We start from the raw sequence: 27,790 nt of genomic DNA, 5'->3' as shown, positions 1-27,790 counted from the left end.
TAAATGGTCCTTTGTTCCATATGACTTTCTTTAGTTACCATTTTGTTCTATTGTCATGATTGAGTTTTCTTCTGAGTAACTATAAAGTATGTTGGCATCAATTCCAGTATATAGTTTATACATTGTCAGAAGGCAAGTCATTGGCCTATAGTTTTTAGGATAGCTTGCAGATTCACTCTTAAGTAAGAGCATTGTTTTTACTGTTGTTAACCAGGTTGGTGTCTGTTTGGGGCTCATATACAAATAGTTCTTACTCATGGCTAAATCTTCAGGTTGTTAATACTTTTAGCCAGAAGTTAGGTACTGCATCTGGGCCTGGGATTTTCCAATTAGGAGCTTTTCTTAACTTTGTTTCAATCTCCCTGACCATTACTTCACCCCTTTTTACATCCTGTACATTTGAACTTTTTCTTTTTTCTTTTACTTCTTCTATTCATTTAGCATCTTTATGATGTTCCACAAGATCTTTATAAATATTTCTCCAAAATGGAACTATTTCTTCTTTTTTTGGTGATGTTTCAATTCTTTTTGCCTTGTTGCGCAATTCTCTACAAAACTTTTTTGGGTCATCAATAAATTTCTTATTTTGTACTTTTCCTTTATATTTATCTGTATATCTTCTAAGTTTTTTCGCCTGTGCTGATATTTCTAGTTTATTATTTACAATAGTGCACAATAGATCCTGATCTGTTCTGATACTGCGCATTGCTTTTATCATGTCTATCTTTCTGAGTATTTTTGTGATCTGTTCCCTCTTCTATACTCTTCTAACAGTGACACATCTTGTCCTAATTGCTTTATAGTTTTCTCTATTCGATACTTCCATGATGACATTTGATTTCTCCCCTTACTTTCCCTTACTGCGGTCTGTGTTTGACCCCGCTCCATTCGCCTACAGCTCACTCTGCTCCCCTAACCTGCCCCCAATTCCCACCCCCCCACTACTCCTAAACTTATACTTCCCTAACTGCTCCCACCTCTTTACCACTCCAATCACACTTTACCCCTCCCCTCTTTTTCATCCAATACCTATCCACCTGCATACAACATACACAACTTCCTTCTTCTTTTCCTGTCTGCATTTCCATTTCTACTTCCCTACTTTTCTTTCATATACCTCCCTATCACTATGCCTCCTCTACTAACCTCTTCTTATTTTAAACATATCCTCCTTTTCTCACTTTTTCCTTTCCTTATGTTGCCCCACCCCCTAACCTCATATGAACATCTTAGCCTTAAAGAACCACACTCCCTCAGTTAACATACTAGCTCACCTTCGCAAAACACATTCCAACCATTCTCTAACATAATTTCTTCTCCAAGCTACCTTCTTGCAAAGTTTCACAGAAAGATCCACATTTCCTACACTAATCAGGTTAACAAAAAATCTGTACATTTCCTCACCAAACCCTCTGACCTAATAAAAAGACTACTTCTCTCCCTTCTAGCAGGTGACATTCATCCCAACCCTGGTCCAAACAACAATGCTACTCTAAAACCCCTCTGTCCCCCTCCCTCTTGCTCATACTTACCCTCCAAACCCCCTAACTCTCTCTCTATAGCTCACCTTAACATTCACAGCATTAATAATAAAATTGCCTACCTCCATGCACTGCTAGACATACATGCTTTCAACATCCTTTGCCTGTCTGAAACCTGGTTCAAACCAGCAACTCTAGACAATGAGATTACTCCCCCTGGCTACAATATCTTTAGACTAGACCGTACAGCCAAAAAGGGTGGTGGGATAGCTATTCTTTACAAAACAGGTATGCAAATTACTGTCAAACATGAAAAACCTCCCTCTATAAGTAATGCCGAAATCCTTAACTCCAAACTGCAGCTTAATACACACAAGTCCATCTATATAATCTGCACCTACCTTCCCCCTGGAAATAAGATCAGTTCTCTAAAAGAGAACCTTAGCTGGCTTTCTACTCAATTCCCACAAGAAACCATAGTCCTAGGCAATGTCAATGTAGACTGGAAAACCTGTACCTCTGTAGACCCTCCCACCCTCTTAAATCTTCACGATTTTTCACAAACCATTCAAGCCACAACCAGAACTAACAAAACTAACAACAAAGAAAGCATATTGGACTGGATTCTGATAAATAGTCACTACCAGACTTATACAGTCGGGACACTACCTGATGATTTAAGTGACCACGCTCTTACTTATCTAATCAAACATAAAACTACTACCCCTAACCTAACTAAATACAAAATGGTCCGATCAAATAAAAACTTTAACCCTGAAAACTTCCTTACAGAACTAAATGCTTGCAACTGGTCTCCTCTTAAACAACTGCCACTGGATGATGCTGTAGCTTACTTCAACTCCAGGTTCCTTTCTATCCTAAACTTTCATGCTCCCTTAAGATCATTAGAATTAACTCAAAACCTGCCCCTTGGCTCTCAAAAGATACAAGGCATAAAATTATCCTGAAAAATAAACTCTGGACCAAATTTCATATCACTAAAGATCCCTATGACCAACTTAACTTTAGACAAATAAGAACCTCCACTAAAAAAGCTGTACTTCTAGATAAAAGAAAATACTACTGCCATTTACAACAAGCTAACCAACAAAATCCACAAACGTTCTGGGCAGGTATAAATACTCTCTTAAAGCCTGGCCACACTGACACCCCATGCCCCTTAGGCACTTCCCAAAACAACCCAAAACAAACTGCTGATGCCTTCAATACCTTCTTTTCTGAAACTGTCCAGTCTCTAGCTAATCAACTAGCCCCCAATATCTCCTCTCAGTCCTCCTCCTCTAACACTTCTATTCCCACTTTTCAACTGCAGCCTGTACCCACTTCACTTATCTGTTCTCTTCTCCACAAACTTAAAACCTCCTCTCCTTCTGCTGACCTTCTACCAGCACAGTATCTAAAAATTGCAGCAAAACCATTAGCCTATCCCATTTCCATTCTGATTAATAGAACCTTTGTTGAAGGCTACATTCCTTCACTATGGAAAATTTCACATATCATTCCCCTGCATAAAGGTGGGATCTCAACAGAACTCTCAAACTACCGTACCATAGCCTTACTCTCCCCCCTAGCTAAAATCATGGAGAAATGCATCCAAAAACAACTTCTTAAACACCTGTTACATCACAACCTACTAGCTGACTGTCAACATGGCTTCAGGCCTTTCCACAGCACCACTTCAGCCCTCCTTTCCTTTACTGACTGCATCAACAAAAACCGGAACAATAATATACGTACCTCTGCTCTCTTTATTGACCTATCCAAAGCCTTTGATATGGTCAATCACCATATACTGTTAAACTTACTTAAAGCTTTTGCTCTCAACTCTGGTGCGATAAAGTGGTTTGAGTCATATCTTCATAACAGACAACAGGCAGTGCTCTGTCAAAACAACTTATCCAACCTCCTACCCATTACCCTTGGAGTCCCCCAAGGCTCAATACTTGGCATCCCTTCTGTTTTCTATTTTCATTAATGATCTACATACCAGTATTTCCTCTGCAACCTGTATACAATATGCTGATGATTCTACTTTGATTTGTTCTACCTCAACCCCCTCTGAACTGCACTCTATCACCCAACAGACTTTCCAAAACGTTGAAAAATGTTTCCTAAAATGATGCTTAATCTTAAACCCCAAGAAAACCAAACTGTTACTTTTCTCCCCCACCCGGAAATCCTCTCCACTCAACTTCTCTGTCTTGTCTAGTAATGGCACCAACATATCACCTGACCTTACCACCAGGCTCCTCGGAGTAGAGATAGACAACAACCTACACTTTGATTCTCACATTAACAATACTATAAAATTAGTTAACAGAAAACTTGGCTCCCTGTTTAGAATTAAACCATTTCTTACACCACTTGCCAGAACTTCCAATGCCCATTCCCATCTGATTTCTACCCTCCTTTATGCCTCCCCTATTTACACATATTTGTCCAAAACTAACCTCACCAAACTGGCTGTCGCCTACAACAGTATTGCCAGATTTGCCTCTGGCTCCACCTTTAGAACTCACCACTGCTTAAACTTAAAACAATTGGGATGGCTTGAGCTGCAAAATCTGATCTTATTTCACCAGCTCTCCTTAGCCCATAAAATCCTCTACAAACCTACCAACACCCCTATACTTACTACCCTTATTAGTCCTTATTGCAACCTCCAAAGCATACGTTCTTCTAACAAACTTCTAATATCAACCTGTAAATCCAACAACTTGGCAGGCAACTCCTTGTTTTCTAACACAATAGGAAAAGCCTGGAACTCCCTTCCTTCCAACCTCACTGCTATCTCCTCTCTTCCCAGTTTAAATCTCAACTCAAAACTCACCTCATAACTCACTGGCTCTGCCCCTGTTCTAACTCTGACTAGCTTGCAATTTGCTCTTAGTACTCTCATTTATCGTGCTTACAAATCTTTACTAAAACTTACTTTTCTGCTATCATGCTCAATTTGAACACCCTCTATTTTGTACTTAATTGCTTATTGTAGCCACTGTAAAAATATTATCATGCTATTATTATTTTTCTCTGAGCTATATTTGTAACTCGGTTTATTAATGTTTAATGTTTTCACTTGGAGCTTTTCTCCCCGGGCCTCTACTGAAAATGGACATATATCCAGTTGGATGTAAAATAAAAAAAATAAAATAAATACTGCCCTCTACTTTTGTGGTAAGACTTTATCTATTATCAATTTAGCAGCACAGTAATATATCCTATTTACTTCTGTTATATTTCATGAATCTCTATGAACACTCCTAATTACTGTGTTTATTTGCTTTATCAAACGTCTAACTGGTTTTTGGGCTTTATTGACTTTCTGTAGTCTATTTCTTTCATTGACCTTAATATGCATATCTATTTCTATTAAATCAAACAACTCTTTTCTTAAATCATTTTTCTTAATTGAGGGCAAATTCTTTGTTCTCCATTTCTTGCAGGCATTCTTTGGAAAGTTCCACAGCATCTTCCTGTGCCACATTCTCTTCAGTTTCATCCTGTGTCATCTGTTATTCTTTCATATGGGAATTCACCAGCCTATCCCTCCACAACATTGACTATGTTAGGGTTGCCACAGTTTCATGTTTCTTCCCTTGCTGTGAAAATTGAACTGAACTTTTGTACTGATTTGCTATGGAATGCTCCAAATTGTCCTCACATGGCAACTGATCAGATGTTTCCTGCTTCATTGTTTTTTCCTTAATTTGGGGATCCATTGCTCTATTTTATGTATTTAACATTTGTTTACCAGGAAAGTCACACTTGGAACAAAGCCAATTTTCAATGGAGGCTCAGGAAGAAATGCTCCAGACACATGTCTTTGTAACATGGGAGGAAACCCACTCAGATGCAGGGAGGACATGCAAACTCCACACAGAAGGTGCCCCGGCTGAGAATCAAACTGGAGAACCTCTTGCTGTGAGGCAACAATGTAACTGCTGCACTACTGCACTGTCTATAAATCTGTCATGCTGTGATGTCTATCTTGCTGTGATGTTATCAAAGTTAGACTTTCTACACTAAATCCTTCACTTTGCAGATAATCCATAACCTCAGTTTCTATTTCTGTAACTATTCCATTACTGATCCTCTTTTCTACTTTTCCCCTTTATTTTCTTATTTTTTTGTATTGTAAAATTTTCCATATCCAGATGCCTTTGCCTGTGTTTCTCTTCAAATATCTTTGGTGCTGCTTTTTTGTATTGATTATTTTTTATTTCTCCTTTGCATAAATATTGCACCATATTAAACCTCGTTCTCTTTCCTATGTCCATATTTCTTCTTCAGACATCTCCTGCTCCTCCTATTTCTCCTTACTTGGGGACGTGTTGTTCCATCATGATGTGATACAACCTGTGTTAGACTTTCTACACTAAATCCTTCACTTTGCAGGTATTCCATAACTTCAACTTCTAGTTTTTAACTTCTTTTTTAGTAGTCCACTGTTCTACATTCCCTCTTTGTGATCTTATTTTTTGTATTGTGAAATGTTCCATATCTGGATGCCTTTGCCTGTATTTCTCTTTGAATATCTTTAGGGCTGCCTTTTTTGTGCTGATTAATTTGGCTTTCTCCTTTGCATAGATATTGCACAATATCAGATCTCTTTCCTTTCCCATATCCATATTTATTTTTTTATACTTTTCAAAAATCTCTAGATTTTGTTCTTTACAGTTTTGCACTTCCTCAGTTGTTTCTTTTTCCAAATGCCTCAAGGTTTTTTGGTCTATATAATGTTTTTCATAAATCTGTTGTATTAATAGATACAAATTTTTATTTGAAGCTTCTGACAGCTTTGCTTGTATAAGTATTTTTCTTTCCTCTAATTTCTCTCTTAATCTTTTTGTATATCTTCTGTCTGGAAATTCTAGGCTTCTTGCATAATAGTAATAATACATAATATAGTTCTTATCCTCAGTAGTCGACTCTGTTGTTTTTATGGCTCTTATTTGGCCTATCAATTTTTGTGATTTTTATGGACTACTACTTCCTTTTGCAACAGGAAAGCCATCCTCCCCCTGAGTTTGGCATAGCCCCATTGTAGGAGTGTTTCCATGTCTTGAGGATTCTACACTGTCATTTTTTCCATTCCTGGCATCAGTGTACCCACTGGGATTGGGCACTTTTTTATCCTGGATCTTTTGCACACAGCTATATTTTTTTATTTTTTAACCTACTTCTGTCCATGATGTATGCTATATAAAATACAGTCTATATATCAGTGTCGTCTTGGCGAGATTTTTTGAAAAACAGGGTCCACCTCATGAAGGTACTCACCAAGACATAAGGATGAATTCAATTCCAGCAATACTACTTTCCTTTGCTTGCTGATTTATCATCTTTTCATTCGGACCCCTATAATCTCTCCATTCAGACTCCTATCATTTCTCCATTTGGAACCCTATCATCTCTCTGTGCAGAAATAAGGATATCTCAGGAGCTGACTGCCATACAGCAAGTTGTGTCAGACCTCTAGTATAATGCTATGCTGTTTCTCAAAGAATTAGGAAAGGCACAGGAATGCACAGCAGAATGCTCATTAAAATTTAAATATGCTTTGCAGTATTGTTTAGACTTACACAGCAATGTCCAATATAGCATACTATACTATGCAATAGATAACAAGGTGGCAGATTTATAAAATGGAACGTCCCACACCACTGGTAACTGCATAGTTTAATGGGGTGTGAATGACTCATACCATATTGTACCAATTATTTACTTATTTAATTATTTGTTTGTTTATTTTACGATTCCCAGCTAATAATTTGATTTCCATGTAAATAGCCCTACAAGTGAAGCACAGAGATTACCAAAATACAAATGCACTGCAACATGTGCCACAAACCCTGCTAACACAATATAATTTTCAAACTTGTTCATGGAATAAAGTCTACATTTAGGGAAGTATTCAATGGATATCAAAAAATGTTTCAAAACGGGCAAGCTGTTTTACACAAAGATAGCACAAAGGTACACACTGGAGAACAGATGAAAAGCTGGCAATGCCTCTTTACATTCTTTCCCTAAGTGTGAGAACTATGTCCGAAACAGCTCAAGACATTTTATGTAAACATTTGGTCAGCATAGTACTTTTGTCAGAATATAAAATGCTGTTAATGCTCTTTTGTGGAATTAATACAGTCAAGCATATGCATTTACCATAGTTAAATAAATTATAAATGAAAATAAACATAACACATTTTCATGTTTTAAAATGTACACACCAAATTATCTGTAAAAATACTCTTACCTGGTCCTGGAGGCCCAGGTGGGCCAGGACGACCAGTAGGTCCAGTTGGCCCAGGAAGTCCCCTGTTGCCAGTAGCACCAGATTCACCCTTTTGCCCCTAATGTAGAAACAACAAAGATGCACATTCTATTTAGTTAACTGATTCCTTCAGGAAGATATGTGTTAATTAAATAAGCAGCTACAGTATCTGTATAATGAGAGAATAATATGGCTTTCGTGTTTTTTTTCCAAAATTATTTTCAAACAGTGATTCAAAGCTTTCTTTGACAAGTAGACTATATGTCCTCATGTAATATAAAATCTCTGAGTTAGAGATTGAAAAGAAAAAGGCTCACACTTAAACCTTGTGTTACTCTCTCTTCTTTTAGCTCCTGTTTGTGTCTCAGGCCTTGTTTGCTTCTTAAATGTGAAATTCTTCTTATTAACCAACCTCAGATCTAGTCTGACATGGCCATCACTGCATGAAATTTACCAATAAGAGCTTGTGACCCACTCTGTCAAACGGTTAAGTCATATTAACAAAACATGTTTACCTGAAAGAATTAATCAAGAGATGTCTGTTAGACCAGAACTAACTCAGCTCTGCACAGGTTGCGCAGTCTTGCATGTGGGCAAGCTAACTACAATCTACAAAAACAAAAGTTATATACTTACCATACCACTGGACACTTTTCATAATCATCCGTCAAATATAACTGTTGTAGTACCAAGCTACGTGTCGGATTCAATCTGGCCTTCTACTACTGACCCTAAACTCAAACTCCTTCAGAAATTTCCTCCTATAATTTCTCAATGCCCTCACTAACCTGAGACTGAGTTTGCTGGCTGGAAAGGAAAGATACTATGGAATGAGATGACAATTTCAAGGATCCAGCATTATGGCAAGTCCATAACATCCATATTCTATTTCATTAGTCCATCCATCTGATCCGACTGTTGGGACAGAATCCCAAGTTACCTGCAGTTATGAAAGAATACTGCTCAGAAAGTACAGCTGTGTAATTTAAACTTACCATAAAACATAAAAAAGTACAGTGGAAAGGCACTCTAAAATCATCAAGAAAATAGTCAAAAAGTGCCTGTAGCGTAGAGTAAAACACCAAGATAGTTTTCCAAGCTGAATTTTATTCCAAATACACATGAAACTTCACATATAAAAAGCACAAATAAACACCTTTGCAGTACACGCATTTTCGTCTCCGTAATCAGACTTCCTCAGATGACCAGTGTTACTATTGCAACCATTTCCTAGAGCTTAGGCAAATAGCTCTCCAACTTCTCCTGGCTCCTTTCCTTTTGTTTCATGATTCCAAAGCCCTACAAATAAGTTGCAACAGTATACAAAGCTTTTCCAAGTGAAGTAAATGCAGTTTAAATGCTGAGTACAAGTGAAAAGCTGTTTACATCAATAATATTAGGGACCTGGACACCAGTGACATGAAGCCACAGACTAGTAGTAAGACGAAAACGTGTGTACTGCAAAGGCATTTATGCGTGCTTTTTACCTGTGAAGTTTTGTGTGTATTTGGAATAAAATTCAGCTTGGAAAACTACCTTGGTGTTTTACTCTATGCTACAGGCACTTTTTGACTGTTTTCTTACCATAAAACATAGATACTTGAATAGATCACTGTTTCAATAGCCTAAATTGTATGGGTTTTATCCTGCCCTGGATATGACGAACAGCTAGCTTCCAAAGCTTAAATGCATCTTCCATGTGCACTAACTGCTGAACGACTTAAGAAGAGCAGTATAAGGTTAGTAGTTAGGGTCCCAAACCTTTATAGCTTTCTTGCCTCACAGTAAGAAAAGCCAGAGACCTGCACACTAAATATGTGCTAGGAAAAGCAAAAAAATACCCTCAACCTGGCATAAAATATAATAAAATAAGGGGGATGGAGGGAGGGTGTTTTTACAGCAGCAGTGATCTATCTATTCGAACATCTATTGTTATGGTAAATTTACTTACCCAATTGTACTATGTTTATCATTAGATCACTGTTGCTTTAGAATAAGCTATAATGGCAGAATACCACAGCATGTGTGGTGCTGCGGTAGCATTGTCGCCTCACAGCATAGACGTTGTCCCATTCGATTCTCAGCTAGAGCGTCTACTGTGGAGCGTACCTTCGTTGAAGGTTGTGCGTTAGGGCCGGCAACTCAGCACGTAAAAATCAACTGCCAATCATTAGTGGACCGGAGTTCCGCTGTGGCGACCCCTAACCGGGAAAAGCTGAAAGACACACACACACACACACACACACACACACACACACACACACACACACACACACACACACACACACACACACACACACCACAGCATACAAAGAAGGGGGAAGAAGAAGGATCAGAGTTTAGGACACTATAGAAAAGCATTTGTAATTCTTGGTGAAGGTATGCATAGATAACCAAGTTGCTGCATGCCTCTATTATATTTCTAAAGTCCATTCCTTTTCAAAAAGCCACAGAAGCAGCCAAAGCCCTTGTTGAGTGGACCTTGATCCTGTTAGTATCTTGTTAAGGTGAGAGTAAAATAAAGCAATAGCATGGGCCATCCTTTTAAAAATTGTAAGTTTTGACAATGATTGTCCCTTTTTCTCACCTGCATAGAAAATAAATAGTTGATCAGAATTCCTGAAGTTTTTTATCCTGTCAATGTTGTATCGGAGCTGCCCCTATTTTTTGGGGGTTCTGGATAAAAACAAAACAAAAATATTGTAACTGAGATACCCTATTTTTTCTGGTTCTGGATAAAAACAAAACAAAAAAAAGGGAAGGAGATGTACAGCCTGGCTCAACGTATCGAGGTAAACTCTGGAACCACTTTAGGCATAAATGAGAAGTTTATTCTCAATGTTAAACTACCCCTGTGAAAGATTAGATATGGTTGAATCAACATAAAAGCTTGTAACTCAGACACTCTTCTTGCAGAAGTCAGAGTAATAAGTAACACCACTTCCAAGATATGAACTTTAAATCAGCCTCATCAACAGGTTCAAAAGAAAGAGTTGTAAGTTTCTCCAGTACAAAATTAAGACCCCAAAAAGGACTCACCTGTCTTCCAGGTGGGTGGTTATACACTGTTTCACTTGAGGCAGGACAGAAAGGGGGGGATCCATGGGCAGACAAGCAGGAATGGACAACAGGTGAATCTTGATAAAGGCCAGAAGATAATCCACACAAATATTGCAGAACTACAGGCATCTGAGCATGAAAAGGGTTCTGGTTTTTACTCTGGCATTGACTAATATGATTTTTAGTAGGAGGTTTTTTAGCCTGCTCTAGTACCTGCTGCACATCCTCAGAAAAAAAAATGCCTAAAAGCTATTACAAATCTATCATACAAGCAGTGAGTTGAATAAATGGAAAGTTGGAGTGTATCAAACAATGCCTCTCTACAACAGGACCAATTCTTGGAAGATCCAAGGGTAACATTTTCATTTGTGGGGGTCTGCCTTAGTCCTGCTCAGCTTGAATGCAACAATATTCTGCTCTGATGGAATGTAAGTAGCCTGTAATTACCAGGCTATCATAGCTAGTCTGCAAACGGGGTAGGGAGAGTAACGGCTGGAAGGGAAAAGAGGAGACATGGGAGACTCTCCAAAGTAACCCCCTTTTTACAAATCCCAGTAATGGATTCTGAAATGATATGGGGTGATAGTGTCAAGTCCAATCTGATTTTTGGAACCACTGAATATTTCTCATGTGAAGTCTGTCCAAAGGAATTATGAATATATTAGAGGCCATGAAACCATGAATCCTGACATATTCCCTGGCATATACAAAATACTGGAAATTGCTCCTAGTAAAATTCTACTTTGTCATGATGAAGAAAGGCCATCATGAGGGATGTATCCAGCAAGCATCCCAGAAATACTATCCTGTGAGAAGGAAGCAAAGATTTCTTTACATTCATCTAAAGTCCTAGACTGAGAAAAGGGTTCTTTACCCAGTCTAAAAATTCTTAACAACCTGTAAAATAATCTGTAAAAATAAGGCAGTCATCTAAATACAGAAAAAATATGAATGTCTTACAGCTTACAATGGACTGTTACAGGAACCAGGCATTTTGTAAATGCTCTTGCAACTGCAGACAAGCCAAGGGGGTAAGGCAAAGAACTGAAAATGTGAATCAGACACGGAAAAACTTAAAACATCCCTGAAGTCTTTGTGTACTGGAATGTGATAAGCATATTTTAAATCCAGTATTACTAGAAAACTAAGAGATGGAATGAGAGGTAACAGAGACTGTACAGAAAGAATTCTGAATGTTGAAATTTAGATGCAAAGGGTCTGGAGAACAGGATCTATAACTCCTTTTGATAACATTTAATCTAGGATAGGAAACATAGAAACTTGACTGGACAGATGCAGAGGTATCTCTTGAAAAGGAGAAAGGGAATTCCATTGCCAGCTGTAAGTTTTTGAATGATTCTCTAAACACACGAGTCTGAGGTTATCTGTTGGCACAGAGAGAAGTGAAGAACTAGACTTTGGGATAGTTTTACAGGAATGTCAGGATTTGGAAGGAAAAACACAGGAAAGGGCATACAATTGGTCAGCTTTTTTAGACTGTCCTTGGTTCTTGTCACTGCTTTCTGAAATGTTGTTCACCTGTGTTTGCTAAGATTGTTTATTCTGTTTCTTATAAAAGGAACCTGAATTGGACAGAAAGTTTCTGTTGTACTTTGGCATGGAGGAGGTTGAAAAATTGGGTAATTCCCTGAATTACCTTTCCTCTTTCATCCTCAGCATAGGAATGACCAAATAATACCTCTTTATCCAATGGTGAGGGCATTCAGGACCTCAGCTTTAACATCCTCTGGTAAATTCCAGGAATGTAGTCAGACAAATCACATCACTGACTCAGTAGCAGCTGCTCTAGATACAGTATTATCACTGTCAAAAACAACATTTTAAAGAATGTTTGATTATCTGAGATACACAGGATATTACATAATTTAGAGATGTCTTACTTTCTGAAGAAGGGGGTCAGCAATTAAATTTCTCATATTATCAGAAGAAGCCAGCAGATTCACTACTCTGACGGCTAAGGTGGAAGAAGTATAAACTTTCTTTGCAAACCTATCAAATGATTTCCCCTCTTTGTCAGAAGGAATAGGGTTAGATGCCAACTGATAACTTGGCAAAAGATAGTTTTGACAGATAAATCACTGCAGGGTCTGATCTAGGGTTTGAAAAAAAAATAATGGGTCTGAGGAACCTTATATAATTTATCAGACATTTTGAGGGCAGGACGCTGACTGTTAGGTAAACTGCTGGCTGCAAAGAAAGCATCCTCTAATGTTGGCAGACAGGGGAAACAGCTGCAAGCTTAACTACTTCCACCTGTAATAAGCAATAATATCTTTGATGGATACTGAAATTTCTTTTTGCTCCCACTGAAATATCTCACTCATTCTGGCAATGCTATTAGAATAGGATAACCCTTCAGACGTGGATCTGTAGAAAACCTCCTCAGACTTTAATTCCCCTTCCTGTGGATTAGGAACGTCAAAAACATAATCTAAATTTAATTCCTCTCCCTCAGACTGAGAATCAGAATCTGAAAGAGAGGAAAACCATTTTCTTTTAAAATTCAGGGAAGATTCAGAATGTAAAGATGACAAGGCTTGAAATAAACCCTTAGAATCCAACCAGTCGTGTCTGTCTGTCCTATGTGATACAGGAGAAGAAAAATGCCTAACTTTATGTTTTCTTTTCCTGGGAGATCCCCAACAGAAAATGACTGAATCAAAGACCTGTTCCTTCCATGGATATCAAGCTCCTCAGGGCGATTTGTATTAAGAGTGTAATCCACTCCCTCCTCTGACACCAACAAGTGTGGCTCTCCCTTTCTGGAAAAGGACAGCTGAACAGCCACAGAGGATGTGCCTGTCTCTCGGTCCTTAGCGGTGTCTTGAGGAGCAACACCAGAGGAACTGAGAAAAAGTGATGAGTGGTCCATGGTACCTAAAATGGCTAGTGCAAATAATTCATTGGTGGCTTAGGCTTGAAGCCCAAAGACTCCTTTACAACTTCCTTCTTTTTATGGATCAGAGAGGAAGAAATGAACAGTCTGAAGCTTGGTCCATCTCTCTATTGAAAAGTGTCGGACAAACGGTTATTGAAGTCTTAGTCAGTAGTACAACCTGAAGTTTTGTGGTAAATTTTGTAATGACAACTCTAAAAACAATTGTTCTAGCCCCTAGCTATTTTTATAGAACAGCAGTTTTTTTCCCTCTTAAAAAAATAAAGCTATTTCACCACAGGGGACCCTAACTAAAATGTAAGTTTAAGGTAAAAATTTTTAGTGTCAACCACTAAAACCATGAATCCTAACTCTTAACAGTAATTTTAATAGAAAAAGATAAACTTTTCTTTACAAAAATCAGTAAAGTAGGAGGTATTCCCCAATAGGGCACTTATCTGCCCAGCCTTGGATAAGTACCAGCTGACCATTGAGCACTTAAAGCCTGCATGGAAGAGCACATTTCGCCAGCAAGATATTTCTGAAGGTTTGGCACCTTAACCACTGACATTATACCTCTCTCCTTGAGCTGTTCAGTGGTTAAGTTGTGTAAAACGTGCCATTAAGTTTTGGAAGCTGGCCAGTTGTCATACTCTGGACAGGAAGTAACCCATACAGGTTAGTTCACTGCAACAGTGATTTAATGATGAACATCTGCAGCTGTAAAGGAAGCCCTGATTTAGATATTATATCCGGTTTATAATGCTTGGTAGAGGTGTGCAAACTTGGTCATGTTGCTAAGGCACTAACTTAACAGTAGGGCTTCTGAAAGATGTTGTGGAAACTGATACAGATCTAGTGGTGTGAGCTTTTTCTATGGTTAGGAAAGATTTATTTCTGGAATTATTTTTGGAAGTGTAAGAAATACAGTCAGAAAGCCATATGGATAGTGTTATTTTGAAAACATTTCTGGCCATTGTGTCTGTGGCAAAGGATATGAATAAGTGAAAATCTTTTCTGATGGTTCTGGTTCTGTGGAGGTAAAATTAGAGTTGTCTATGGACATCCAACGTAAGTAGAAAACATTCTCCTTTGTTAGAATGATTAGGGAAAAACAGATGAATTGATTGATTCAGATTAGTCTCTGATGTGACTTTTGGAATAAAGAATGAATTGTTCTTAGAAAAAACCCTGTCCTTAAAAAAAAAAACTAAGTACAGTGCAGCTGAAGACAAGGCAATCAATTCTAAAATTCTTTTGGCACATGTGATGGCATCCGCATACGAGGTTTTCCAAGAAATTTTAGGTCTGCAGATGATGCTGTCTCAAAAAGGGGAGGTTTAGTTAGAGTTTCCAGTGCAAAACTGAGGTGTCAGGAGTAGGACCTTTTACTGGGTGAAGTGTATAGGGAAAACACTTTTCTGAAATGTCTTGCAGAGCTAGACAGTGGCTAAGAATATAACTGTGAAAATTATCAATGGTTGCCAATTGTATCTTCATAGCAGGATAGCAAGAGCCAGCATCAAATAGATTTGAAAGAAATTAAAAAAAAAATTGGAATGTGAATAAAAAATGGGTCCAAACTTTCTCATGTAGCCCATATGGAAATCCAATTCCATTTGCTCTTGTAAAGCTTGTGGGTGGATTGTTTTTGTGATGCTGAGAAAATGCAGACAATGTTCTGGGATAAAGAATGATTACTGACCATCAAGGGAGCTGGAAAAAACAAATGGGTGACTTCAGCTTATATAAGTCTAGGTGTAGCCAAGGTTAGGATAGTTGAGAGTGTAGATCTGAATGGGGATCTAAAAGCCTTGGCAGTTTCCTTAAGTGAGAAGCAAGGGAAACCAGATTTGTCTGGGCCACAATGGGGCACTGAGTATTACTGTGACTTCACATGTTAATGGTTTCTACAGAAATAAGGAGATGACGGAAACAGGAAAGCATATCGAAGACCAGGGGACCAGAAGATCCCTTGGTGGCTGTTTCTTGGGAAGAATCAGGGTGAAGAAGTAGCTGCACTTGGTGTTGGACAGGGATGCAAAAAGGTCAAAGCAAGGCTTGCCCCAGCGAATGCTTTGTCAAGCTACTGTAGGATTGAGCGACCACTCATGAGGCATCAGGACAAATCTGCTCAGCCTGTCCACTAAAGAGCTGGCTTTCCCTGGAATGTGTCTTGCGACTTGAAAGTCATGTTAAGCAATTGGTCACTGCAGCACTCGCATGTTTATTTATTTATTTATTTATTGACATTTGTTAACCGGGTTAGTCCAACTGGGCTTGGGACCCATTTTCAGTGGAGACCCGAGGAGAAAAGCTCCATGAAATGCAGCAGTTTACAATAGATGTTATACAATCACTAAGTAGGTCTTTTACAAGCACAGTTTACACTAACAGATGACATTGCTTAAAGAAAAGTTATACAGTATTGAATATGAACAAAGTGATTTCACAATAGATATGTTAGACAAATCAAAAGAAGAAAATTAAAAGGCAGTATACCTGTATTATATTACAGGGTAGCATTGTAATTACATATTTACATTACTGGTTTGTTTTGTCAGTGCAAGTATCAGAGATTTGGGGAGAAAAAAAACAGGTATGATTTGGTCAAATCAGTTGAAGAAAAAAGGGGGGGAATGACATAGAGTATGGGGAAAGTTATCAAGTTGGGGCTTGGCAAGGACAGATTTTAGATTTTAGTAGGTGAGCCTTGAGATTTTCTTTAAAATGGGATGGGTGAATGATGGAACAGATGTCCCTGGGAAGTCTGTTCCAGGTTTGGGCAATAGAGGATTTGTAGAGGTATTTGCTGATAGTTTTTTTGGGTTGGTGGGTTTGTAGCAGTAGTTGGTTAGAGGTACGAAGAGTATGAGGAGGAGAATAGATTGAGATGAGAGAAGAGAGGGTAGGGCAGAATGAAGGTTTGTAGAGAAGGGAGTGTAGCATTTGAAGTTGAGATAGCTGCAATAAGTGGGGAAATTCGAGCTAGTGTATGGAGTTAAGGGATAGGCAGTGGTGTGCATTATATGGTGAGTATGTAACAAATCTAGCTATCTTATGGTATGTTTGTTGAAGTTTGTTTAACGTAGTAGTTTAGATATGGGTAAATATAGGGGCAGCATAAAGAAGGGAGGGAAGGAGAAAAGTTTGGGCAAGGGACAGTCTAGCATTGGATGTTAGGTATCTTTTGTTACGATATAGAAGACCTAGTTTCTGGTGAGTCTTTTTTATACTGTTTACTAAGTGTGTATTAAACTTCAGTTCATCATCGATAATGACTCCTAGAAGTTTAGTTTGGGTTTTAGGTTTAGTGTTATTTGAAGAAGTGATAGTAAAGGTGGATTTGTGGTAAGAGAGAGAGTGGGGAAGAAAAAGTAACAGTTTGGTCTTTTTGGGGTTGAGGATCAGTAGGTTAGTGGTTAGCCACTGTTCAGTAGAGAGGAAGGTCTGTTGGGTAAGAGTATGAAGTTCGGAGATGCTGTCAGAGATACAGATGAGGGTAGAATTGTCAGCATATTGGATGAGGGATGATTGTATGATGTCCTCTCTGCAAACAAGGTAGGATTTGATTCCTCCCTGCTTGTTTATGTTTCACACTACAGACATGTTGTCCATTTGAACAGCTATCACTCCAGGAGGAAGGAAGTTCTGATATTCCTGCAATGTGAGAAGAATACCCTTATCTCTACAATGCTGATGTGTAGATTGGCATCTATCTGAATCCACGTCCCTTGGGTCATTCTCCCCTTTAAATACTCCCTTGTGCAGAGAGGAAACATCCAAAGTAACTTTTACTGATGGAGTTGGAAGCACACATGATCATCCCATAGTAATGTCTCAGGATGTTAACCACCATTTTAGATGAAGTCTACAAAGCTTGGTTATGTGCAGTCATGCATGTCATGTAAAAGCATGCGTGAGTAACCATGACAATGGAAGATGCCATCAGTCCCAGGGCCATCAGAACTTGTGAGGCTGGTAGAGTATGTTTTAAGAAAACTCTCTCGGGTGCAGTTCTGAGGGACTGAGTTCAGTCACAAGGAAGACTGACCGTGCAAGTTTACGTTTACAGATGACATCCAGTAAAGGTAATATCTTCAGCTGATTGAAGATGCTGGAGGGACGGGTTCATAACCCAGAGACTGCCCATGCTATGGAATAGACTTCCCAGACATGTCATGCAGAGCACCTCACTGGCCCTCTTCAAGAGAAATCTTGATGAGTGGATGGGAAATAGAAAATTCACCCCAGGGATCACTCCAGTGGTTTTCCTCGACAGAGGCACTGGGAACTAAGGTTGGGTGGCACAATGCCAGGGTAATCCTATGGGCTAGGCTTGTAAAGGCCCCAGGGCCATTAGCTTAGTACACACCTACGCACCTATGAAGATGTGACTTTTTGTGCTTTACAGAAATAACTAAGGAGAGGCACAGCTGCAACAAGTAATCTCTGGCTGCTATTAAGAATTCTCTGTTTGTTGCAAGGAGGAGACTATTGTCTAAGTACGGGAACAATAGGATCCCTTCGAGGTTCATATGGGTTGCAACTACTGTCACACACTTGAACACTCTGGGATGAGGGGGAATGGGGGTCTTTGCTCAAACTGAAGGGCAGTGCTCGGAATTGAAAATGACTGACTCCTAACTAGATGTCTTGGCAATCGTGATGTGGTGGTAGGCATCCTGAGGTTATATCAGACACATCCAATCATCTGTCTTCAGAGAGGGCAAAATCACGTGTACCATGACAATTCTGAATAGGATATGTTTGACATAGGAATTTAGGCCACTGAGATCCAAAACTGACCTAAGGTCCTTGTTTTTCTTTGGAAATAAAAAGAATCTTGAATAGATACCATCGCCTATCTACTCTCGTGGAACCACTTGGACTGCTTTTTTTTGTAATACAGCAAAAACTTCTCTCTTCGCCTCTTTGAACTAGTGAGGTGGAATATCTAGGAGAGGCTGTGAGTCAGGGGAGGAACATGGAAAAAGGGTATGGCACAGGCTCTGGATATTATCTTTCTTATCCATTTGTCCTGTGTGACAGCCATCCATGCAGTTGAGTGAAGAGATAAATGGTCCCCTACTGCCTCCACGGAAGGAAAGTTGAGTAGGCCTTCAGTGACTTAGGGTATTTTTGCCTCATACATGCTGTGACGCCCCAACACTGGCCCAATAATCAAGGAGCCTCAGTGCTCACCACTGGCAGCAATGGGGAATGTACACACTGGAAGGATGATAAGTACACACATGGTAAAGTGCAATTTCTCTTAAGAGCACACAGAGACTAGAATTTCCAGTCTGTGGCTGGTTTCTCCCTCTTTCTCCAGATCCCTAATAAGACTCCCCACTGGCACACCTATAGAGTTGAGTCCTTAGCCAGGGTTCCAAGCCAAGTCCTCCAACACTCTCTCTGTCCAACCAGTGCTTCATGTCCCTGACACACACACGCACAAATACAAACACACCTTGGAAAGGCTGGCACAGGTTTACTAGCTATTCCCCCTTCTGCCCAGACTATAAGGTATGTATCACTTAGGAGTGGCCTGCACAATATCACCAAATAAATATAAAAGTACTCTCAGAGCTTAAATATGTCTCACAAATATCAGCCACAAATACATGTTTAAATATATTTAATAATATATAATAAAAGAACAAAACAATACTAAATATGTATTCACAGTGACTTCAGAAATATTTAAAACAACATTGCAGAACAGTCTCAAATAAATACAGAAAACATCTAAACTAATCTTTACTATATTCCTTACTGAATCTAAAATAAATTACTGTACCCTAGTTAACTTAATTACAACAAGGTAAGTGTGGTGAATGGATCTTCTAGCTGATGTTGTTGTCAGGTCAAAGACAGATAAAAAATGCCCATTCTCTCTCTCAGAGACTTCTTAAATTAATATCAAATATTACTGTTGGGGTAGCTGGCAGCCTGACATCACTTTGTGTCATCTGACCTTAGTTCCCAAGCTAAACCTCCATTGTTAGAAACTACCAGCATTTTGCATCTCCCTGTGAAAACACATAAACAAGGACCTTTCTTAAATCTCTGCAGCTGTTGGAAGACATAAAACAATAAAACAGTTGCAACACAATGCAGAAGGGTCCCTAGTTTTAGACATCCTGTCTCCTTGCTGCACTGAAACTAAGTTTTATGGCGCAGTTATAAAACAATTTAACTTCAACTATTTTCTTGAAGTTTTGCAAGTTAACCCTCTACGTTCTAGTTTCCACTGTTAAAACATATGCATTTACACAGGTACAATAATTTATATATATTTCTGTTCTTTTCCAGTATGGTACACTGTGGATACATCTTCTTTAAGCTCAGTACTGTACAAACTCCTTTTCACACACACTTCTGTACCAGCAGTTTGACATGCACATAACATACAGTTGTAATACATTTCTAACACAAGCATATGAATCATGTTGATATTCACAAATGACATATAACCATTTTCAAAATTCCAGACAGCTGTGCTGCTCTGTCACACTTCTATATAAATTATATTAATATTCACAAATTACATAGAATTATTTACAAGATTCCAGATAGCTAGACTGACAATATTTCCATTTGTGACACATGCATTAATATGTCCTACATTTTCTAAATTTTTGTTTGCTATCCTTGAAAGAGTACCCTTAGACCAAAGGGGTGAGCAATATTAAAAAAGAATCAATTAATTTGGCAACTTGGACTAAACTCTGTCATACCCTCTTGCTTGAATGATACTTTTTCTATTGGCCCTGTTTTAAAATTGTGAACTGCAAAACTTTGATACTTTTAAGCTCTTATATTCATTTTTAATATTGGTTCAACTGATTTTTAACAGAACATATATCTATTATAAGGAATATTTTATACTATTCAGATTTTTATGAACTGATTTTGTATGACTTAGTATTTCATTGAACAACTAGAACACACAAGTTACTGTTATTATATAAGGAAGTACTAACTGAGTGAACAATAGTTTTGATGAAGTCGTTTGGTTGATTACAGTGCTGGAAGAAAGCACTCAACTGTGTTTGTGTGGCAAATAAATATTTTTATACTCTGGATTATTGTTTAACCGTTTTGCACCCAAGTGGAATTTCTTGTGCATTGTTGCAGCAAATCTATGAGACAGTCAGCCGCAGGACCACCTAATAAGTAAAGGGTGCTGGACAATTAAGTTTGGAGACCTGCAGAAGAAAGCAGATTAACTAGTTACAGCTCTGCTTATTTATACCTAATTTAATGTAAACCACATATTCAATGTGGTCAAGGCAAGCTGAAGAAGTTCTTAAATCTTTCAGCAGATGTTATGGCTACTAATTTACAAACATCCACAAATTTATATAACCAGCACTGCCTAATATTCAAATCAGAAAAAAAATATTAAAAAGGACTGGGCCAATAAATGTACCTTCTGATACACCACTATACATATTTATCTGTGTGGATGGCTGTCTTTTGATTAATACACAAAACTTCCCATCTGTAAGACAGTTGTTTTTCAAGTCAACCAAGTTAACATCAATACGCAAATTAAATAATCAAATTAGCACTGCATTACAAGAAACTGACTGAAAGTTTCCATTACAGTGATATAAATTATGTGAACTGCTGATGTTCCAAAACAATGACTACAGACTTTGTAAACATAATTGTGCAATCAATCAAATCAGCAGAGCAAGATCTTTACAATATAATGCTATTCTGGTAAACAACAGTGTTGTCTAAGCTTGTAATTAGGCTATTAGGTGGTCCACTGTTAATCATTCAAAGCATTCCCCTAGACATGGTACACTTTCTGATCTATATTTAAGTGGATCCTCAGTTCCCTTATGCATTATTATAACATCTGCTATCAATGGAATACAACAAAACTTCAAAGAATGATTGTATAAGTAATGCAATAACCACTTCAATTTTTCCTTCATATTAAAAATAACAATCTCAGAGAACTGGTTAATGCCTATGTAAATACTGTTCTTGACTTAAGATAATTCGGATATCTGTTACAGTGTATACTTGGCAATGGATATTATCATCGCTACATTTACATGACATAATACATTTAAGCCTGAAATAAGTTAGCCAAAGCCTCCACTGAATCAGAAGTGTCACCCTAGATTCTTTTGCTATAAAAGAGGGCATGTATTATACTGTTTTTTTCTTCCCATTACTTAGTTAACTGCATAAGGTCTTACAAATCCCATCTATCTCTCAAGCAAGCTGTAATTCAAAATTTGCTTTAACTGTACTGATGGCTGCCCTTAGCTGTTAATAGAGATTAAGCCTATGAAGCATTTCTTTGTTTGCAACAGATGGATAATTCTGTGACACAGTATGCATTGTATGTTATTTTTTCTTATTACAAAGTTCTATGACTGTGATTTGTAGATAAGTTTGAAGTAATTATTTCTTCTAAATTTAAGTATATTTCAATTAATATGCCTGCGCAGTTCTTTATAACAGATATCCCACCAAGTTATAATGCAATAATATATAACTGCAACTTTTCAATTCCAATTCAAACTTGAAATATCCTTAATAACTGTATTACAGCTTGCACTGCTGAATTTCCTAGTCAACTAGATGAGTTAGGTTTTTACCCACAGTGCAAATGTGGACTAATATACAGTTACGCGTATGCCTGGTATTTCATACAAATACTGAAATAGTAATATGCGGTATATAATCACCTATATTATAGGTTCATAGGATGATACTAGGCCATTGGCCCAGAGGCTCTTATAAGCTTAGTCAAGAATTTTGCCCATGTTCCCTCAAAGTCAGCACCCATTTCCCCTGTCCAGCAGGGACACAGGTGGGATCCCAGGGGTGTATTTTCTGTTTCCCATCCAGTTGCCAGGTTCGTCTTAAAGAGGGCTAGAGAGGTACTCTGCTTGACATGGAAAGGGAGTCTATTCCACAGATGGGGAGTTTTTGGGACTCAAATCTATCCCACCAACAAGTTCTATTAATGTCACAGACCAGGTTAAGGCCTTACGTGCAGGTTGCTTGTGTGGAGTTTGTTGTACGGATATGCAGCAACTCCATCAAGGCTGAGTCTGAGATAGCCTTGTATGCCAGACACAGGTCACCTCTGAGCAGTCTGTATGAGACTGAGTAGAGAGACAGGGCATTTAGCCTATTTGTATAAGACAGGTGTTTAAGACCCTGGATTTTCCTGGTCAGGAACCTCTGTGCTCTCTCCAACTGCTGCATATGCTTGGCAAGGTACATGCCGAAGGGGGCACTGTACTCGATAATGTGTCTGATAAGGGAGGAGTACAGGGATGTTATGACCTTCTTGTTTCTGGATGAAATACCCTTATTTATGAGGTGGGCCATATAGAAAGCCTTCCATGCAACGGAGACAACATGGTGGTCAAAAGTGAAGTTGGTATCAACCTGGGTGCCCAAGTCCCTCACGACTGACTGCGTGCTTAGTACGTTGTTATTAATGTGATAATTAGTGGGGATGCCATTTTCCCCAAAGGGGATAATGATGCATTTCCTGGCATTCAGTTTGAGGCCATGCTTCTGGCACTAGCCATTAGTTTGAGTAAGGCCCTCTTGGAGGATGTTCTCATCACTAGGGGAATATAAGACAGCTCCCAGCTTGCAGTCATCTGCAAACTTGGTCAGCCATAGACCACTGGTTTTGGCTTGTACCTCAGAAAAGTATATCCCAAACAGTAGAGGTCCCAAGACTGATCCTTGGGGTACACCGGGTCTACTACTAGAGGTGACTTCCCCTACTTTGACTGAGTGGGTCCTATGAGTGAGCCAGATAGCTACCCATCTGGTAACATATGTGTTGATGCCTAGCTAGGAGAGTTTATCTATTATGCCCGAGTGGGGAATAGTGTCAAAGGCTTTGGCTAGGTCAAGGTAGGTGGTGTGCACTGTCTTCCCCTCGTCCATGGCTTTGTTGACTGTTTCAAAGAAGTTGACCAAGTTTAACAGGCATGATCACCCTTTGACAAAACCAAACTGTGTGGGATTAAGCATTTAGAGGTTGTCAATGTTCTTGTTTATAAGGTCCATAATAATGCATTCCATGGTCTTGCAGATCAGGCTAGTTAGGCTGATGGGCCTATAATTGCCTAGGTCAGTGGACACTCCACCTTTATGTAGAGGGATGACAGTGGCTGTCCTCCATTCAGCTGGGGCAAAGCCGGTGCTCAGATTTTGGTTGAATAGGGTGTCTAATGGAGCTGAGAGCTCATGCCTGAGTTCATGTAGGTTACAGCCAGAGATGTTATCGGGTCTCATGGAGACTGTATTTTTTGCCTTTGAGAGGGTATTACGGACCTGCTCCCTAATGATGATATTAAACAAAACATGAAAAGTTTTCATGTTACTGATTGAAAAGCAATATTTTGCTTAAAATTATCTTCCCTTAACTAAACCTACTCACCCCCTTCATATGACATTTGGCAGATTTATATTAAAACACAAAGTAAAGATTTTTGTTAACACTTAAGATATGCATTTATTAGGGTGATCAGCCTATAACTACCTCAATCTTCTGCTTCCTATCCACCCTCTTCTAACATCAACACCCTTGCTGTTACTGTATCTTTGCTAAACTACAATTCTGTCTCAGACCATTATTTAGTTGCTCCAGTTCTGATGATGGCCAGAGATCCCAAGCTTCCAGAAGGGGTTATTCACATACTCCTCATCCTAGAAGCCATCCACTAGAAAGTCGTTAAGAGAGTAAATGAAAAAAAGATTTGCACTTCTTTCAAGATCTTAGACCCGTTTTCTACTCCCTTGGATGCTATTCTTAATTTTCTGGTGGACCTTCTTCGTTCTGTTCTAAGCTACTCAACTCAAACTTCTGCTGACTCACATCTCCAATTTCTAAACTGGAATGGATAACACACTGGTTGCAGCTCTGAAACTTTTTAAAGCTTTCTTGAAATGTACTTTTCTGCTAAGACTTCTGGTATGAGATCCACCATCTCCCTGGGGTCTCAACTTACTGTTAAAAGTTCTCACCAGACTACCCTTTGAACTTCTGTTTCTGTAAATATCCTATCTTGGAAGGCACTCTGCTTGGTAGACATTACTTCAGCAAGGAGGGTTTCAGAGCTTCAAGCCGTATCTTCCATTCCGCCCCCTTATCTAGTTTTTCATAAAGACAGGGTCACCCTTAGAACTAACCCTTCTTGTTTACCTAAGCTGGCCCTGGAATTTCAGTAACAAAGGAGAGTACTGACTTCACTGACTAGACATTCATCAGCAGTTGAGATTTTATTTGAATAGACCTAATAATTTCAGGATGTCTGACCAACTCTTTGTATTATTTTCCAAATCAAGACTGAGAAAACCAGACTCAAAAGTGGTCCAATCTATTTGTCTGACTATATTTCCTTTACCTGCTCCCTAAAGAGAATTCCTTTCCTAGCAAACCTACAGCTCATTCTACTAGAGTAGTTGCCACCTCTGTTGCCTTTTTGCTCAGGCCTCCATAGATGACATTTGTGTGTCTGCTATCTGGTCTAGCACTCACACAGTTGTGAGCCATTACAACTTGAATATAAACTCTATATCCAGATCATCCTTTGGCTCCACCATTCTGCAGAATGTTCTCTCCTGAAACCACCTAGATTTTTATTGGCTGGGGACTGTGTCCCACAGGCTGACATGGAAAAGACAATATCAGGTACAAAAGTTATGCAATTACTATGGTGACAAACCTCTGTTGTCTTCTTCCATCTGTCTAAACCGACCCTCCTTCCCCATTCCAAACTGTCACTGTTAGTTCATCTCTTGGCTGACTGGCCAGACTAACCCAGCAGGATTCCTTTGGGGGCCATATAATATCCTGGCCCTTTTCCCTGGCTCTCCTAGGTTTGGTGAACCACATGAATTTTCAAAGCTTCCGTAGAGTCTTGAATAGGCAAACTCAGTCTGAGGCCATGCTTTCAGGGCAGAGCATCATGGACAGAAGAAGTGTGGTTCAAAAACTAAAGATTCTAAAGGTGCTGGCATGGGATCCAAGTCAGATCCAGTATATGCACAGGCTGAGATAGACAGGAGAAGTCAACACAGATCTATTGTTATGGTATGTACATAACTTTTGTTTTTTATACACTCATACACATTAATGATTACAGCAACAGCCAGATTTTTCCCTGGCCAAAAATGAAACGTAACTTTAACACTGAGGCTCCCAGAAATGCCATTTCTGTTTCAAATAAACCGCCTAACTCTTTGGATGAATTAGATGACATTACTATGTCTTTAAATGATCTTCAACAGGGCAATACACAGTCTAATTGTAATGAACTCCAACAGAATGGAATGACAGCTATTTCAACCAATGAAATGTCATCAACGTCATCAGTGACATCAGTGGATACACATCCACAACTGATAAGGAATCCTCAATCCGCTGAGGCATTTTTATCGAACAGATGGCTATACGCCCAAAGCTAGCAGAACAGGTTATGGTGAAGAAACGAGGGGTCATTCTATACAAAGGAAATGAGGAAGGAGCCAGAGCAACTTCAGAATTCAGAAATAGTAACTTTGAAAGGTACTGTTAATGTGAATTCTGTCATTAATTTATCAAAGACGGAACTTACACACTCTGATTTAACATTGCTAAATAAGGGACTAAAGTTTATTCCCTGTGCTGTTGATGGTTTGAGTTCTATATTGACAGACTTAAAACTCTTTGTTCGTAACCTGCATTTAAAACTTATATTTAAACAGTATGGGACATTGCAAAATAATATATGTAAATGCTCAAGTGTATTTATAAGAAATAGCCATCCAGTGGTCTACGCTTTCTCTACTATCTGTGAAAAACAGATTACAGAAATTTATAACAAAGATTGTTTTAGGAGATGTTTAAGTTATCTATTGATGAATGTACTTCTTTGAAAAAATTAATGATGGGTGATATCATCATAAAAGAAGCAGATAAAGATGGTGCTGTTATTATCATGGATAAGCAAATGTACCTTAGTAATATGTCTTCCTTTCTAGCTAATGAGAGTACATTTAAGAATGTGAATAGAGAAGATGTGAATAAGTCTATAAATGTTATTAACACAATGATTTATGATTTACAGCTAATGAATGATATCAGCATAGATTTATATCAGTATTTTACTGTAATGCATCCCACACTACCTATTTTATAAGGGCTACATAAAAATTTGGAACCCCCCATGAGACCTATTGTCTCTGGGAGGGGTTGGGCGACGGAGCCCATCTCAATATACTTGCAAAGTGTACTATCTAAACAATTATTGCATGTGAAATGTTATATACAGGACACTGCTGGTTTTTTGAAAAATCTTTCTAGCTGGTTTGTGACATATAAATCTATGGGTACTACTAAAAAGTTCATGATGGTAACTCTTGACATCCAGTCACTTTTTACTGTTACACCTAACAACTATGGTATAGTTGCTATCAGAGAATTATTAACAAGGAGTGGACAGTATACAGGTAGATTTAGTGAAACTATCTGTGAATTATTGCAGTTAGTACTTGATAATAATTATTTTGTAATTAATGAAAAACCTTTCATCAAATATCTGGTATAGCAATGAGTACTCCCATTGCTAACACGTATGCGAATTTAGTACTAGATAAATGAGAAAGTGAATTTATATACCAAGGTCCACAGCAGTATTCTGAAATGAATGGTTGTTTTAAGAGATTTGTGGATGACCTGTTTTTTATCTGGTATGGTAATAGGGATGAGCTTGAAGCCTTTTTGAATTATTTAAACAATAGCATTGAGTTCTTACATTTTTCCATGACATGTTCAGAGACTAGTATTAACTTTCTTGATGTGACGATTATTTTTAATGAAACTGACATTCAAACTACTGTCTTCAAAAAACCTACACATAGAAATAAATTCCGCCATCAGAATAGTATGCATGCCCCTCGTGTTCAAGAGTGTTACTAAGGCACAATTTATTACAGTCAGCAGACTTTACACTTCTATAGAAGAATGCAAAAAACACATGAAGGAATTGAAGGATGACTTTATTGAGAGGG

General features: G+C 38.5%; 1 protein-coding gene across 1 annotated transcript in view; it reads right to left on the bottom strand.

Annotated features, from left to right (window-relative positions):
* The window catches only part of COLQ (collagen like tail subunit of asymmetric acetylcholinesterase), a 3,098,435-nt gene that overhangs the window by 705,984 nt on the left and 2,364,661 nt on the right, over positions 1-27,790 (bottom strand). The window contains exon 12 of the mRNA XM_044066844.1: positions 7,759-7,855. Coding sequence (XP_043922779.1) covers positions 7,759-7,855 — 97 coding nt within the window. The remainder of the gene's footprint in view (positions 1-7,758; positions 7,856-27,790) is intronic.

The sequence above is a fragment of the Protopterus annectens genome, chromosome 3.part1 (genome assembly GCF_019279795.1).
Source record: "Protopterus annectens isolate FY-2018-M chromosome 3.part1, PAN1.0, whole genome shotgun sequence".
Lineage (NCBI taxonomy): Eukaryota > Metazoa > Chordata > Ceratodontiformes > Protopteridae > Protopterus > Protopterus annectens.
Note: the sequence above shows the minus strand (reverse complement) of the source record. Positions and strands in the feature narration are given on the sequence as shown.